Genomic DNA, 17,744 nt, shown 5'->3' with positions numbered 1-17,744 from the left:
CCACAGGTAAGCTACAGTCACCTGAGACCTAATTAAATATGGTAAGATATTGTCCCAATCGGTCCATCACGTTTTGCCCATGAAAAGTCAAGACTTCAGCAAATCTGAAGGACTTTATGGGAAAAGTGCTGTGCTGTGTTGTGTAAACTGATCACAATGGCCAGCATCATACCCTCCAAAAAGGGGTTGTTCACCCTAGATGAAGCCATTGATTAACAGCCTTTCAATGAAATAAGGCAAAAGAAATTGTAACAATTCACCTCAGTTTCTGCCACAAGAAGACTGCAACTTGAGCTTCTACCTGTGCTCAGTAAAAATCACTTTTCATCTTCTTCCACTGGGTGCTTCATGTGTACTTCTGCCGCTTCATCTCCCAGAGCTCCCTGCTATTCAGGATCAGCAAACAAAGAAAGCCTGCTCGGAAGCAATCACAACAAGTGCCTAGTTTTCCTCATGATACTGGTGGCTCACTGCATACTCAGTGGAACTGCCTGCAAGGTCACAGGGAAAACCCCTGTGTCTGGAACTACTCCTGATCTAAGACACGTTGGGATAATCACACTATTCACCCAACATGGACCCAGATGACGGTGTCTGAGATGGCAAAAGGCTCAGAGAGGCAAGCTCTGTATTCAGATCACTGCATCACTGCTTCAGGGCAAAAAGCAAGATTCAACATGTGGCTGTTTATACATGTCAAGCTTGAGATTTCCTTGGACAAACACAAGGTCTTCATGCACACCTAAGCTTCACCTGACACACATCCAAGAGCCTTGAAATTAAAATCACATAACAGGCAGGGAGACTCCAACACTAGTCCCATGAGAGGGTTGAGTAGTTTGGGCAAGGATTCTGTCAGGCAGCAGGGTGACCTTGACATGAGCAAGATCCCTGACTTGTTCCTCTGCCCCAATTTAACATATAAACATTCACACATGGCCACCTCTAAAGTAGAATCCTTGGTCACAAACAAGATCAGCACTGGCTTGGGGGTACACCTGACAGGTGGAAAAGTTTATCCATGAAGGTCATAATTCTCACTTCATTGAACCAGGTCTGTCTGCTCATCAACTACCAAGTTGTGGATGAACAAGGTCTTATTGCAAGTTGACTTGGTGTTTATCACCAAGCCAATCTTAATCAGCAATCCTATTCCTGAGGTCCAGATATGAGGTCACAGGCTCAAAGTGGGAATGAGCAGCAAGTTATCAATCACCCTTCTCCTGAAACCATAAACCTGGCAATTCTCATCGTATCACCAGCAATCCATCATATATACCTGTTCACCAAAAACTGAGATTGTCCATACTTCAAAGAAAAGCCTCAGTCATTTCAGCTATAATCACAACCACTTCACAGAACCATATAGTCCTAGATTGCCACAAAATGCAATTTAATCTGCCTATGATGCTTAATGATGCTTAAAATACTATTACTTGAAATCACCAAGTATTCTTAATCATACTGATTATCAAACATCATCCAGGCAAGCCAATTATCTTCAGTTGTGGGTGGAGATATGCCACGCCATATCTCAAGCAGGGGATCATAACAGGCATCACAGCAGAGAATGCCATTAAGGATAGGCAAGTGAAATCGGGTTTAGAGACACAACATCCACTTCCATGCAGTAATTTCTGAGTAAAAGCAGTAAGTCTTTATTTGGGAGAATGGATTATTTGCTCCTTGCCCTTCCCCATGCCCCCTTTTGTTTGGCCATGAAGATGAACCAAATGTTAACTACACAAGAGAAGATGAGTGCAGACTGTCCTTTGAAGCATCCACTGAGAGGCAGACAAACAAAAGAGTAGAAAATAGGGACTATTTGGGAGTGGTGAGCAGGAGGATATATTGTACGAGAAAGCAACATTTCTGTGTTACAGAAACAACCAAATATTCAAATAGCAGTTTATAGTAGTTTAAGAAGCAATGTATGGGAAGGAAGGAAGGAAGGGAGGGAGGGAGGGAGGGAGGGAGGGAGGGAGGGTGAGAGGGAAGGAAGGAAGGAAGGAAGGAAGGAAGGAAGGAAGGAAGGAAGGAAGGAAGGAAGGAATTTATGTGACTTAAATTTTTGCCCTGCTCTCCTTCTAAATTCTGCCCCCATCCCTATCACCAGTTAGGTCAAACATTCAGGATGAGCTGCCCCAGGAGGGAAGATGAACACTGCTTTCACTTCAACTCTGAAAACGTTAATTTTATATAAAAGGAAGAGAAAAGCCCTAGGAGACCTAGCAAGCTCGTTAGTTAATGAGCCAGGATGGGGTCTGTCACTCATTCTTTCTCTCCCTTGTGCCTGCACAGAGCTCTCCCTCCTGCAGTCCAACTGGCTATTCTCTAGGGTGACTAACACACCAGGCTTCAAATAAGGAGCTCATCTGCCTTTTGGGAGGCAATTCTGAACTGTCATCTTGGGAATGAGGGAAGAGAAGGAGGGAAGAGGGAGATGTGCTGGTGTGGCAGGGGTGGCCACAATTAAGGCGGATACTTACTTTATTGCCTGTGGCCACAAGCTCATGTTAAACTAGGCAGCAGAGAATCGGTCTGCACAAGGCAATGAGCTGTTTCTTCCTGCGTGAGTGGGTAGGCGGACTAGAGTTGACAGGCTTGGCTGCCTTGATATCTCAATCTGAATGTCCAGCCACTCAGAGCAAACCTCAGCGGGAGGCCCCGGTCAGCCTTCTGCCTCCTGAAGGGGTTTTTCAACATTCAGAGCACTCCTTGCCTCTATCCAAGAGGGCAGTGTTCTGTTTGAAGGCATCTGCTAGTCTGACTGAGAGGTTGCGCTGCCTGTTTTTGAAGAAGAGGAATGTGGGCCCTTGAAATTTCCCATCAACAATTTGATGATCTATTAATTGCCCATTAGTAATAAGCGTTTGGAAAGTTGGCATACAAATAGTCTGATTGCAGACTTCCCAGGTATGACAAGCTGGCTTTGTGTGTTTAAACTGTAATAATTACTAAATATGTAAGCATACATCAGGGGTGAAATGCTCCCAGTTAGGCCCAGTTCGGCTGAACAGGTAGCGATGGCGGCCAGTGGTTCGGAGAGCCTGTAGTGATGACGGCACGAGGCTCCGCCCACCCGCCCGGTCATAGTTACTTCCTGGTTTTAACCAGGAAGTAACCTCTTTTTTTACCCTCTGCGCATGCGCAGAAAGTCCAAGCGTGCACGTGATGCACACACACGCAGGTCGCGTGCACTTCCAAACCGGTTGGGAAGGTAAGTAGATTTTACACCTGGCATACATATAAATTAGTATAGGCAAGGGTTATGTGGTCTCATCTCCCCTCTCTGATTATGCTTTTTTTTTTTCTTGGCAATATGCAAATTGCTACCCTGCTCACCACATCCTTTACATCTCCACTAACAGCAGTCGTTCCCAAAGATGAAGAAAGAGGCAGGGACTCACCATGCGTACACAATTCACTGGTGCAGTTGCGGGTCTCCAGTTCAGGCCCCTGGCACTCATCCCCACCATTACGAGGCACTGGATCAGAGCATTCACGGCTGCGCCAATGTGTACAGTCAGCACCACATACTGACCACAAGCTCCAGGCTGACCAACCACCAGGTACTGCCAGTTAGAAAAAAGCAGTATAAATACTTACTAAACAAAATCTAACTCAACGGTTTTCTTACCCCCCCCCCCCCAGTAAACTCTACATCTTCCCCTTGTTCCACCCTACCCCACCGCATCCCAGCAGGCATCGCTCTAACAATCTCACAATCCATGAGAATGCTCTTGAGCTATGTCTCCTTGGCGGAGAAAGGGCCAGGATTCTACATCTTGGGGCAGCCACTGAAGCTACCCTACTGGGGGAAAAAAAAGAGTTCTACTCAAATTTGTGACGTGCCTCAGAAGAATTACGAAATAGGAGAGGACAAACACAGACACATGGATGGGTTGAAGCAGACAGGTAGAGCAAATGGGAGGGAAAGGAAAGCAAGGCAAGGCAAGGCAAGAGCTAAGTGCTTTTGAGCTGTTGCTTCCAAGAGTTGAACACAGGCACACTCAGCATTCTTTCATATTCACAATCAAAACAGCTGGATTTTTGAAATAGGGCAATGGGAGAGAGAAAGTATGGTTGAAGTAGCATAGCATAAGCAGAACTGTGTGAACAGGGAGCACCCCGCATCAGGGGATGGTGGTGAAACAGAGAAGAAGTCTAGAACCGTGAGTGAGGAAGATTAGCAGAAGTGGGTGGATCAGCTCAAATGATTACAGGCTTCACATATGTCGGCTTCTTAAGCATTTCTCCACTGTTCTGGGCAGGGATTTGGGTGAGGGGCTTGGAATCTAAGGAGCACAGCAAACTGAACCATGGGAGCAGGCCCATGGGGTGGCAGGGGCAGTACCTGGGCACAGGGTGGCGCAGGAACTTTTCTGCACATTCTGGCCCTCACAGAAGGCCCCCCCGTTGAGTGGCGCTGGGTTGGTGCAGCTCCGGCTCCGCTTCTGCCAGCCCCGTCCACAGCTGGTGCTGCAGGCTGACCAGTCCGTCCACGTCGACCAGCCTCCATTCACTGGGGGGAAGGGACAGCATCAGCTAGAGCTTGCAACGACTGCTCTGGGAGAGCTGGTCGGGAGAGTGAGCTGCCACCCCCATTGGGAGCAGAGTGCTTTTCAGGCCTAGAGGGGTAGCCAAGCCTTTTCATTGTCTTGGGGACAAAATTGCTGGCTCCAGAATTAGGGATTCCTTGGTGTATTTGTGTGTATGAACAGTTTGGGGAGAATACACAAGAAAACATGGGGATATGCAAGGAGGCGTCACAAGCAGAGGGGCAAACACTTAGAGGAACAGGGAAAGGGTCATGTTGCTTTCCTCTGTTGTATGCTGCAAGAACATAACTTGCTCCTTAAGTCATATTTACAATTCAACCTTCCTTCTCCTTGTCTGAGAAGGCACGATCTATGACCCTCATCTGCAGTAGAATTCCTTCCTTCCAAAGCTCTTCTTCACATCCCCAAAACAACTGGGTATAGTATAACCCAAGTAGAAGCAAGGTCTCAATATTTTGGGCACTGTTACCCCACAACCAACAGAAACAAAAAGAAAAGCTGAAAGGGTCCTATCCTATTATCACCCATCTTCCCCCTTCCTCTGCAAACTGAACAAAATTTGGAGCAGGGTGGGATTCATGCACAGGAGAGGTTATAAAACAACATGTGCCCCTTTTTCTCAGGGTCACCCTCCCTATTCCCTGAAGAGGTCCTACCATAGACAGTGACAGCGGCAGGTGAGCTGCGACGGCGAGCGACTATGTTCTTGGCCACGCAGGTATAGTTGCCCGTGTCAGCTAAGCGAGCTTGTTTCACCACCAGGCTATGTTCCAGCGTAATGTAGTAATTGGGGTCTAGTGTTGGGTCCACAAGTTCTTCATTGCGCAGCCACTCCACCTTGAGAAAACACAAGAGTCACACGTGGTTCTGATCTGATTTGGGTCAGAAGCCTTAAAATGCAGTGGCTGAAATGTGTTCCAAAAGAAAACATGTACAGACATTGACCAAGGGAGGGACAGAATCAACGCAAGAAAGCTTAAAGAAGAGAAGCTGCAGTCTGTCAAGCAGCAAGTAGGGAATAAGCAAATAGGATGCACACCAAGAACCCAGCCTGGGTCACTGGCAGGAGCTGAAGATGCCAAGGGCAAGAGGAATGGTATGGCATCCTATCTGGTGGTCCCATCCAGCTGCTTGGGATTTATTGTATCAACTGGACTTTCAATAATTTCCTCACGTTGGCCAAAAAGAAGAATGTTATGTGCAGTACTCACTTCAGCAGGTGGAATCCCCTCTGGAGGGCGGCAAGGCAGCACAATTCCCTGCTCAAGTGAGACTTCTTTGGCCAGTGGCTCCTGCTCAAAATTCTTCCTCAAGTCTAGAAAAAAAAGAAACTCAGAGTGGTGTAATGACAATAATACAGATTTCCCATCATGCCAGGCTCTTTCTTTAGTGGCATGGACTCATCTGGTCCCTGACAATGCCACTGTTGCACCTGTGATCCTTAGTGCGCACATACAGTAGCACTTGTGCCATGACTGTTCCTCACTGGAGCCAAAGAGCCCGCTGGCAAATGGATGGAAAGCACCAGGAGAATTGAGGAGAAAGATTCCGGATAGGGAAATCACTCACACGCAATGCGCACAAAGGCCTTCTGGCTTTTGGTGGTGCCGGAGGAACTCCAGGCCACACACTGACACCAGTACTCTTCCAAGCCAAAGATCTTCTCCACTTGCTGCCTTGAGATATCTATCCGTACCTCCATGAGGGGTAGGCCTGCCAAAACATCAAGCAGCAAAAAAAAAAATTAAGAAGAAAATTTAATTGGTTACAGGGGCTCCGAACAGAGTTAGAGACACATCACAACTCTGCAGAAGTGCAGAAAACAAGAGAAGCTGCTAAATTTAACATATGCTGATACCCAACAGTTTTCCTTATGTTACTCAGCTCAACATTTATATGTCCCACCTACAGTAACTATCCTTTTCCTTCTCTTTGATAAACTGTCACAATGCCCTTTCAGCACTCACCGGTGCTCTTATCCTTGCTGCGCTGTATGATGTGGTCACCTTGGTGCACCCATTCACCATTGCATTTGAAATAAATTTGGGTGGCTGGCACGGCCTTGCATGTCAAAGTCACAGGTTTGTTTTTGACAATATAAACATCCTCAGGTTCTAGCAGGAAATGGGGGAGCAGTTCAGAGCCAGAGCCAGGCACAGGAATGGGCACGGTGGCACTTTGTTGAGCATCTGTGTTGGGTGACAGAAACAAAATAATTAGAAACTGGTGTAGAGCAGGTGCTGAAGAATCAGAATTACATCCTGCATGGAGGGAGTTCGTGGTCTTTGTGAGATGTATTCAGAAGCACCAACGAATATTGCTTAGTACAGGTAGTCCTCAAGTTATGACCACAATTGAGCCCAAAATTGATGTTGCTAAGTGGGACATTTGCTAAATGAGTTTTGTCGCATTTTACGACTTTTCTTGCCACAGTTGTTAAGTGAATCATTGGAGTGGTTAAGTTAGTAACACAGTTGTTAAGTGAACTTGGCTTCCTCATTGACTTTGCTTGTTGCAAAAAGGGATCACGTGATCCCGAGACATTGCAACCAGCATAAATATAAACCAATTGCCAAGCATCCGAATTTTGAAGACGTAACCATGGGAATCCTGCAATGATCATAAGTGTGAACAATGGTCATAGGTCAGGTTTTTCAGTGCCATTGTAATTTTGAACAGTCACTAAATGAACGGTTGTAAGTCAAGGACTACCTGTATTCCTCAGAACAGGACCCTAAAGAAAGCTTTGAATACAAAACATGTGGATCAGATATAGAGCTCCATATGTGCCATAGCATGGCAGCATCCCTCTACGAAGGTGAAAAAAAGATAGGTATAGGGTGATGCTGATTTTTAGTGGTGTGATTTTCCAAAATTGCACACTTTATGTCAATACTTGAGTTTAGTTTGCCCAGTGTCCTTCCTCCACCGGATACATCAGCATCTCAAATGAAAGCTCTGTGAAACAAGGTTTCACCTTTTTCAATGTCATCAAAATGACAGCAGCTCTTTAGTGATCTTTGATCAACTACATATTGAACTGCTCTGTGAGAAAAATAAAAGCCACGGCAGCTATCATGTGGTCATCCTGTTGCTGCCTCAGCGAATACAGGTGCTCACACTTTTAAAACAGCCCAACCTCCACCATAGATGCACCCAACTCCACAGACAGCAAAGGGTCAGAAGAAAGACAGTATCGTTTTTTCATTACACAGTCAGCCAGATGTTCAGAAAGGATTTGTCATTTTTGTCCGCCTATTTTGGCCTTCCCAAGGATGTGGGATAGGCAGGCGTCGATGTTTGATGGTGTGACAGATATCTTATTCCTTTCATCACATGTCAACACTTCTCATTCGCTGATATTTACCAGTAATTCTTAATGGAAAAAGTTAAAAAAAAAAACCCAACACCTAAACTGAAGAGAGATAACAAGCATTTTGAGATGCATCAACAAGGTAAACATATATGATCACTGAACATTACCTGCTTATTATGCATACCAGAGATGGTGTCACAGCTATAATGATTTGGTTATGTTTATGGTTCTATTTACTCTCTTGGCATAGAAATGATGGGATATGCTGTCTGGTACATTTCAATTATTATACCTACTGATATGGATACTTGACAGCAATACTTTCCTAGCAGGAAAGATACTGATGGCATGCTGCTGGTTCAGTTCTGTAAAAATAGATTATGGATACAAGCCTTAGAACAGAAGGCTTCTGAATATGAGTCACCCTTTATCCATCCCATCTCATAGCTTCACTGATGTTCTTAAGAGATTATTAGGATTTTCTTCATGGTGTAAGTCAGTATTGTTGTGATGTGTGGGGGGAAAAAATCCTCTGCCTTAGGAGTCAATTCTTTACTTGTAGAGAATTTAAAGTTCCCCCTGATAATAAGCTGAAACCAAGCCATAATGTCATTCACACTGATTTGGGAATGATGAGTTACAACCACCGCTCTGGTTATGAGATTCAGCCATCTCACTAAAGATGATCACATTCCTTCCAACTGATATAAATATTCATTAGATAAAAATAGTTATGCTGATTCTGTACTTGCCATAGGCTTTTCTTGGTCTGGAATACTGGAAACCTATCAAAATAAACTGCATTTTGTAGTCATTGCTGGGCTCTTCAAATCACATAAGAGTCGCTGTGAGTTGAGCAGCCTATAAATTTGATTTATAAATAAACAAAAACTAATGCAAAATTTGTCATGCACAACTAATAAGCAACTTCACTCAGATTTGGTGGTTAATCTCCTTATCACTAATAGAGCTAGCTGCTATGATTCAGACTTGTTGATTACCACTTAAACTAAAATATTAATTTAGTTTATGTTCCTATATTTATTTAGTTCATTTATTTACCAAAATATATAGCCACTAATTCTTCCACTTCTACCTGGTTTACAGCATAGGAGATTAAACATCAATAAAATAATAAAATCCATTCATATGTCCAATAAAAAAAGAAAAATACTAATAATTATAAACAAACCAAAATGAGTTTAAATGCTCTAGAAAAGTGTTTTCATCATCTTTCAAATATCATCGAAGTAGGTAACCTCTAATCTTAGAGGGAGAGAAGGAGGGGGGAGCTGCTCCAGAGACAGGGGACTGTACTACAGAGAAAGTCATTCCCTCTGTCCCATCCAGAGGTAGTATTCAGCAGGTTCTGACCTGTTCTGGAGAACCGGTAGCGGAAATTTTGAGTAGTTCGGAGAACAGGTAAATAACATCTTTGGCTGGCCCCGCCCCAGTGGTGGGTTCCTCCCGGTTCGGTCCAGTTCGGCCGAGCCAGTAGTGGTGACGATATGACGTCACCGAACCGGTTCTTCCCCTCCGCCCTCCCACACCCCCACGTTATTCTTACCTTTTATTTGGTCCCACCCCCAATCTATTGCTGCCTCCTGAGTCCCAGCTGATGACTAGAGGGAAAAAAACTGTTTAAACTCTTGCCGCGGGGCTTCAAAGGGCCGTCTTACAGCTGATCAGTGTTAAAAGCAAACAAATGAGTCGGGTTGTAAGCGCAAGGACTGGTCGTAAGTGCGAGGACCTTCCAGAAATGACTCTGACCAGCTAGCCACACCCACCTAGTCACATGACTTCCAAGCCACACCCACAAAATAAGCCACTCCCATAGAACCGGTAGTAAAAAAATTTAGAACCCACCCCTGCCCCGCCCCCATCTATTCTCTGCCTCCCGAGTTCCAGCTGACTGGGAGGAAATGGGGATTTTGCAGTATTCTTCCCCTGCCACGCCCACCAAGCCACACTCACAAAACTGGTAGTAAAATTTTTTGAATCCCACCACTGGTCCCAGCCCCCTACCATACTCTGTCCCCGTTTCTTTCAAGGTGAACTTCCTCTCCCTATTAGATTCAGTAAGTCAGGAAGACTCGTGGTGAAGAAAACAGTCCACCCCGCAAGGCAAAAGGGCCATAGTGGGAAAGAGCTATATAAGTAAGTACAGGTACTTCTCAACGTATGACCACAATTGAGCCCAACATTTCTGTTGTTAAGTGAGAAATTTGTTAAGTGAATTTTGCCCCATTTTACGACCTTTCTTGCCTCAGTTTTTATTGGTTCGATTTTATTTATTGGTTCGATTTTATATGCTGCCCTTTTCCGGAGACTCAGGGCAGCTTACAACGCGTTAAGCAATAGCCTTCATACTTTTTGTATATACCTGCTTAGTAGGGCTTTCGGGCCCCCCCTAAGCGGTGTTCTTTTTAATACAAAGTCAGCTTATTGCCCCCACAATCCGGGTCCTCATTTTACCTACCTCGGAAGGATGGAAGGCTGAGTCAACCTTGAGCCTAGTGAGATTTGAACTTGCAGTAATTGCAGGCAGCTGGTGTTACTTAACAGTGCTTTAGTCTGCTGCGCCACCAAGGCTCAGCCTTGGTGTTTGGAAGTAAGTCACTGCAGTTGATATGTTAGTAACCCGTGATTCTGGCTTCCACATTGATTTTGCTCGTCAGAAGATCCCAAAAGGGGATCCCATGATTTTGGGACACAGCAACAGTCATAAATATGAACCAGTCGCCAAGCATCTGAATTTTGATCACATGATCATGGGGGATGTTGCAAAGGTCATAACGGGGAAAAAAAGTTGTGTCACTTTTTTCAATGCCACTACAACTTTGAACGGTCACTAAACAAACTGTTGTTAAGTCGAGGACTGCCCATAATCGCTGACAGCTTGAATTGGGTCCAGAAGTCTACCCAAAACCAGGGCAGATCTTGAAGAACAGGAGTTAGTTTTCTAAATAGGATAATACAGATCAACAAACAAGCCCCTGCCATTTGAACAGCCCTGTATAAAGCAAATTGCAGTAGCCATTTGTCTACCCAGTTTATTCTAGTAGGAGCTACTGTTTAGTAGACATATGGGATTATATTATTAAATTCTTGGGCCACAGTCCTACATTTTCTTCCCCATGTATCTGACATTCAGAATACTAATTAGGGAGTGAAACAAAACCCTCAATGGCTCTCCTTTCCTTTCTCAGCAGCCCCAACCAGCAGGACCAACAGTAAGAGAAGCCAGCTGTGGTTCAGCAGTACAGGTAGTCCTCAACTTACGACCACAATTGAGTCCAAAGTTTATGTTGCTAAGTGAGAAATTTGTGAGTTTTGCCCCATTTTTACGACTTTTCTTGCCGCATTTGTTAAGTGAATCACTGCAGTTGCTAAATTAGTAACACAGTTGTTAAGCGAATCTGGTTTCCCCATTGACTTTGCTTGTCAGATGGTCGCAAAAAGTGCTCGCAAGACACTGCAACTGTCATAAATGCAAGTTATCAAGCATCCAAACATCAATCAAGTGACCATGGGGATCACTTGATTGACGTTTGGGGTTGCTGCAACGTTTGGGGATGCTGCAATGGTCATAAGTGTGAAAAATAGTCGTAAGTCACTTTTTTCGATGCCGTTGTAACTCTGAATGGTCACTAAGTGAAGTGTTGTAAGGTGAGGACTACATGTACAGGGAGGTTTGCAGTTCTATCCCAGGGCCAAGAGAATATGATTTCCGTTTTTGTTTTTTTTTAAGTGCAGAATATACTGACAAGGTTTTTAGATTCAACCCTGAATTAATGAAAGTGTCAAAAACGATAACCTGCCAGTTATATTTCAAAAACTAGGGCAGCAACTAGCAGAGAGGGATGAAAGTAAATGGGCAAATAAGAAAGCTCTTCCGGAGATACAATGTGTATAATAAACAGTCGTCTCCTCTCCTCCCCCCAGCCCCCCAATTACAACTGTGACCCCCATCCTTCCATTTTCACCAAGACTTCGAAATATCCGTCGAAGTTAAATTTTCCTCGGCTCTCGTTGCTGCCATCTCCTGGCCGTCCGGGATTTTAATACCGCCCGTTTAATCCTTCCAGAGGGAGGTTTCTCGCCGCTCTTTCTCTTCCCCGCTCCTATCTTTGGCGAGGCGGTACCTTTCGGCTCCCCCTCTGCCAGGCTTGCAAGGCCCGGACCGCTGACAACCGGCCCCCGCCGGGCCTCCGCTGGGGCTAATCCATCACAGCAGGAAATGCTGCACGGCGCGCGCCCAGTGAACCTGCGCCGATCCCTCATGTCTGCATTTAACTGCTAATGAAAAAGAAATGTAGTGTGACCAATAAGGGACATAGCTCACTTCTCCGGGGGGCCTCGTCTCGTCATGCCACGCTGCACTGATCCCGCTCGCTCGCTCTTTTGCCCGCGCTTTCCCGCCTCCTGCTAGGCCTGGCGTCTCTGCAGGGCTCCGCTGCAAGGCAGCCACCTGGCGGGGCTAAGCTCCGTCCTGTCCGGATTGCCTGGGATGGCGGTGGGCTAAAAGCAAGGGGGGGGGAGAACCCACAACGAACGGGCCGAAGACCCTTGGGAAGAGGTTGCTCGGACGCCTAGAGAAGGGGGAGGAGAGCATATTTTGACGGCTAAAGCGACAAAGCTACCCCTGCAGGGGGCCGAGTGCCGACGGCCCTGCGGCTTCTCAGAGCCACAACATCCGCTCTCCTGTCAAAAGCCCGCAGCTGGTGCTTCTTGTTGACTTCAGCAACCGTTGCTACGAGAGCTTCTATCTGCTTTATATTTAAATATTTCTTTCCCTCCTACCTACCTACCCCTTTGCCGTCATTGCTTTCTCTCCAGCAGTCGGAAAACTTGACCTAGTATAGTGCAAGGCTCCTGCATCATCCGATAAATTTAAATAAACAAACAAACAAATAAACAAACTTCTTTGGTGGTAATGATATACTGCTGTAGCATGGACAATGCAGTGCAAAACTGCACCAATTCTTAAAAGGCCTCCCCCACCTTCCATCAGGAGTGAATCAGTAACTTCTAGGTGTGGTGGCTGGTTCAGACTTTATTCCAGAATAAATTAAAGCAGAGCAATCAGAATGTGTTGCTTCTTTGCTTAGCTGTCTCTCAAAGATGCCCAAAGTAGAGTTTTTTTTAAAAAAAAAGGGGGGGGGAGAATAAAAGCGATTCATATAGCAATCAACAATAACACAATTTAGCAGCAAAGAATATTTTTTTTTAGAAATATTCAAAATGCAACAATTAAAACAATAATTCACTTTTAGAAGGCAGTCTTGTCCTGAAAGTGCTTGAATGAACAAGCATGCCTTCAAAAGGTATTCAAAACTAAACTGGGATGGAAGGTGGTTCATAATCCGGGCATCAACATAAAGAATGCCTTAACTCAGGTACAGCATTCATTGGCCATAAGTGGGGTCTTAGTGCCCAGGTAGGTTGGTATTGGGCAAATTAGGTTTTAAGATAGCTGCATTTTTCCCTGGTGATATTTAGAACCTTCTAGCTCCCCTTCAATGGGACTGCAACAATTTTCCACACTGCTATAGAATATTCCTCTAGCCATATTTATAAGACTGATAGTGAAGATCTTTCTTCCAGATGCTCATATGACATGTACATTTTTTTCTCTCTTTGTAGTGATCAGCACCTTTATATAAGGGGAAAGAAATAGAATGCAGATAATCTTTTCTTGCAGTGTTGTAGCCAAAGTCCCAATCAGGTATCTCATAGCAAGATTTGGCCTTTAAAAATGGTCAGAAGTGATTACAGATTTCCTACCATCATATCTGCTTCGGAAAAAACAGGACACATTCACATTCAGATTCTAGGCATATTGTGTTACCCTGGGCCAGGGCCTCTCCATCAGTCAACCTTATCTTACAGATTTATACTAATTAAAGATTAGAATGAACTGGTCAGTCATCATGATTTTTTGAGAAAAGGCTGAAATAAAAATGTGATAGAAAAAACAACCATTAAAGTTTATGTCATCCATATTTGTAAATGCCTTATGAAATTATTCTTTATCCCAAGTGTGCAAATTAGAAGATGAGGTTTAGAAACAAAAACTTCTTTAAGATCATGCAGATAATCCACATGCAGAGAATCCACAGTGGAAAGGGATCCTAAAGCTTCTTTGGGCCTGTCAGTCCAGTTCTGATATTATTCTAGGTCTGTACGCTTAAATGTAAGTAAACAATCATTCAGTAGCTATAATTGTTGGTTAAAACTTTATTCTAATTAAGTTGCTGGCTGATTGGTCTGCAGTTAAGAAAGCAGAATTTCTAGCCCAGGAGAATAGGAAATGCAGGGAGAATTAAGATAGCAAGGATAAAGGTTCAGAGGTCATTCCACCTTTTGAGATCACAAAGATTTAAAGATTAGCCAGCATCTAATTGCTCACTACAGGTAATCCTGTACTTGCAACAATTCGTTTAGCACCAGTTTGAAGTTACAATGGCACTGAAAAAAGTGACTTACAATCTGCCCTTTCATTTAAGATTGTCGCAATGTTCCCAATCATGTGATTAAAATTTGGGTGCTTGGCATCTGGCATGTATTTATGAAGATTGCAATGTCCTGGGGCGATTTGATCCCCGTTTGCAACCTTCCCAGTGACTTCCAATAAGCAAAATCAAGGGTAGGGGGGAGAGGAGCCGGATTCATTAATGGCTGCATGATTTACTTAACAGCTGTGACAAAAAAGTTGTAAAATAGGGTGTGACTCACTTAACAAAAGCATTGCTTAGCAATGGAATTTCTGGTCCCAATTATGTTCATAAATTGAGGATGGACAATATAACCTGCATCAAATGTACTAAAATCGTCATCTCTGTGGCTAATAAAATGAAAAAGAACTTGGAAAATTAGCTTCCTTTTCCTCATTCTGCCTGGTAAACAAAGTGAGTGTGAGAACTGCATTCATGGTGAAACCTTTTTGGCCCCGACTTTCTCTTTAGCAGTAGTGAGTCCACAGTAGCAGTAGCACAGAGCAAATATCAGAGCCAATGTATCTTTTAGATTTGTATCTTTGGCACTGATTGGATTTGAACTTATTCATTTCTGAAGCCATATTTTTGCTCTAGCGTGTTGCTGTCATACAGAGTACTATTTGCTGGGCTGTCAGACTGAAGAGAAAGAAACATTAAAGACGGCTTTTTCTTCTAGTGATGAATGGCAGTCGGTTTGTTTATTAAAATGTAAGCAGCTACGCATTTAAAAGAAAGGACACCATTTTTTCATTATCCCCAAAGGCTTTAAAGAGATGCTTTGATCCCACTCAAGACTATTTAATCACTCTGCTTCCAAATCACAGACATGTTGCCCCCCCCCCCAAAAATTGGATGTGTTGTCAGAGCAATCCTAGGGCAAGCATATCACACCTTTGCTAAAAAAAAAAACCATATGTGAATGCTGCTTAGAGTTGTTTTTGTAGTTTTATACACTATTTTAATGCTGCATTCAGGTGGTAAATCAGCCAAAGAAATTATTTATGGTAATTTGGAATGGAGAAGCTATGACCAATCCAATTATGAAAATAAAATAAATAATACAAGTGCACTCTTCTACTGGAACATCGTAATTCTACTTTCCTCTCATATGTGGTCTCCGTAATTCTCTGACGAGTTTCCATGTCAAGATGCACAAAAGACATGTAAAGCCACTGCATACATTATCATAAAAGAGAAGTGGAAGGATCAATTTCCTGCTGATAAGTTCCATTAATATCTCTTTCCGGTCCTTCCTTGGCTTTGGGTATTGAAATTTGATTGAAGAGTGCAATTGCAAGGCAATGCTTAGTTGGGGGCAAGAGCTGAGACTCTCCATTCAGAGGCCCCTACAACACCCCCCCAATATTTAAACCTCCTTTACAAAGCAATCCTGCAGAGAACCAGATTGATACCAAATCAGATTGTTTGCCCACGCAGCTCCCTCCCGCTAATTTTGTCTGCAATGGCACAAGGACTAGTCCCTATCATTGTCCTTCACAGGACTGGTCCAAGATGTTTGGCTCCTTGACACAGAGCTCAAATGACATCCTCTTCTCTCCACAAAAGCAAATAGTTGAAAAGGGCTCGTAGTGCTATTCTCATGTAGCAATTCCTGCTTCCCCTTTCTCTCTCCCTCCCTCCCTCCCTCCCTTTCTGATTTATTTCTTTCTCCACCATCCCCAGAGCTGTTGCCTAAAGTAGCCCACTTCACCTGCAAACCCTGTTCTCTGGAGATTGAAACCTGAAGCGTCTGTCTGCAGAGCAGGTTGCCACAGGCCCAAGTGATGGGTGAAGACTTCATCTCCCACAAAGCCCTGAAGGGATGCCATTACAACCTGAGAACTGATGGATGCTGTTGCTTAGTTTTTCATAGGTGTGGAATGATTAATCTTCCTAAGGGAATTCTCCCGGGGTGACAGAGATTGAAAGTCCCAAAGGAGATAACAGCCTAGGGCAAGATAGAAGGCTGAAGTTCTCTTCCCCACCCAGTCTGAGGGATCGGGCTCTCCCTCCAGAAACAGCTAATAAAGCAGAGTACTAAATAAGCATTTGATTAACAAATGCTAAAGCGGCAATTGTGTCACTGCACGGAGCTGTAATTGCTGCTGATAATTGTCTGCTTAGAATTTAATAAGCAATTAAACAGAATGGAATGCAGGGGAATTAATGCTGAGCATGCTCCCTGCCTGCTCCCCGCCCACCTGCACACTCTCCACCTGCTCCGCACATATCCTGTTCCCTACATGCTCCACACCCACCAGCATGCTTCCCAACAGCTCCTCACACATACTGCCCCTCACGTACAACCTTCCCACGTTCTCTCCTTGTGCCAGAATTCTTACACGCTCCAGAAGTTATTGGAAAGCTAGCAGCAGAGTGATTTCCTCACATTGTCAAGCTTCCGGGTTTTTTCTAGCCACCCACATGCTTCCTCCAGGTTTCCCATGCCAGACTTCTCACATGCCCAATGCAAATATCCCTGATTCACCAGCCTGTTTCTCCCTGCTTTTCTTCCACCAGTCTGCCCATATGTTCCAAAATTCTCTTTATGCATAAACGTCTTTAAGCCCCCTCAGGTGAAGATATTTGGGTTCTTGTTCCTTTTTCGGTTGGCAAAAAATGGTTTTGCTCAACCAGTGAGTTTTTGTCTGTCTCACACTTTTTCCCCTGCCAAATGAATTGGTTTGAGGGTTATTGATCAATGATTGGCAGTTATCTCTGCAAATGTATATACCCATGCTGTAATCACAACAAGGATTTCACACCTATCGATTGTGTCCGTGACAAGCAAAAACTTTTTGGGATGTTAGATTTCAACACCATTGGTAGGCAAAAAAAGAAAAGAAAAGAAACAAGAGCTGACATTAGTTCCAACTCCAACTTTTAAGGATACATTTCTTAGGCATTCTGATCTCACAATCTTTCTGCACTTTCCCATATCTCTGACTCAGCATATACAAGGTACAAGTTTTTGTCTGATCTCTACACTAGTCTCTGGTTCATGTTTTACAGGTATTCTTAATAATTATTTAACCATACCCAATTATAGTATAGGACTGATCCTACACTATAATTGGATATAGTTAAATGATTAATTAATTGACTGGAAAGTCTTGGGTTCAAATTAGTGATGGGCAAACTGATTTATTACATGTAGAGAACCACAGAGATGATTTTGGGGAAAGTATATGGGAACTCATAACAAAACATGAATTAAGCCCAGGAAGGGAAGAAAGTGCTATTTATTTAAAGTGACCCTGCCTTGAGTTTCTTTGGTATCAGAAGCTTCTGTCAGAGTTTCAAGCTTCTGCTCGAAAGTCCATATCAATAGTAGAGTTCTTGCAGAGTCTGTGGAAACACTGACTT

At 44.0% G+C, this 17,744-nt stretch overlaps 1 protein-coding gene across 5 annotated transcripts in view; it reads right to left on the bottom strand.

Annotated features, from left to right (window-relative positions):
- UNC5A (unc-5 netrin receptor A) overlaps positions 1 to 17,744 on the bottom strand; it is a 99,026-nt gene that overhangs the window by 16,161 nt on the left and 65,121 nt on the right. For 2 of the 5 annotated variants that reach the window (XM_034442469.3, XM_087887564.1), the window contains 6 exons: positions 6,530 to 6,751; positions 6,132 to 6,275; positions 5,774 to 5,877; positions 5,219 to 5,399; positions 4,358 to 4,525; positions 3,411 to 3,575 (listed from right to left, as the gene is read on the bottom strand). In XM_034442469.3, the coding sequence (XP_034298360.1) occupies positions 3,411 to 3,575; positions 4,358 to 4,525; positions 5,219 to 5,399; positions 5,774 to 5,877; positions 6,132 to 6,275; positions 6,530 to 6,751 (984 nt within the window). Of the gene's footprint in view, positions 1 to 3,410; positions 3,576 to 4,357; positions 4,526 to 5,218; positions 5,400 to 5,773; positions 5,878 to 6,131; positions 6,276 to 6,529; positions 6,752 to 12,223; positions 12,502 to 17,744 lie in introns of those variants that run through there. The other 3 variants (XM_087887563.1, XM_087887565.1, XM_034442479.3) reach the window with 3 other exon arrangements.

The sequence above is a fragment of the Pantherophis guttatus genome, chromosome 2, assembly GCF_059756535.1.
Source record: "Pantherophis guttatus breed Tessera chromosome 2, ASM5975653v1, whole genome shotgun sequence".
Lineage (NCBI taxonomy): Eukaryota > Metazoa > Chordata > Lepidosauria > Squamata > Colubridae > Pantherophis > Pantherophis guttatus.
This window is presented reverse-complemented; position numbering and strand designations above follow the sequence as displayed.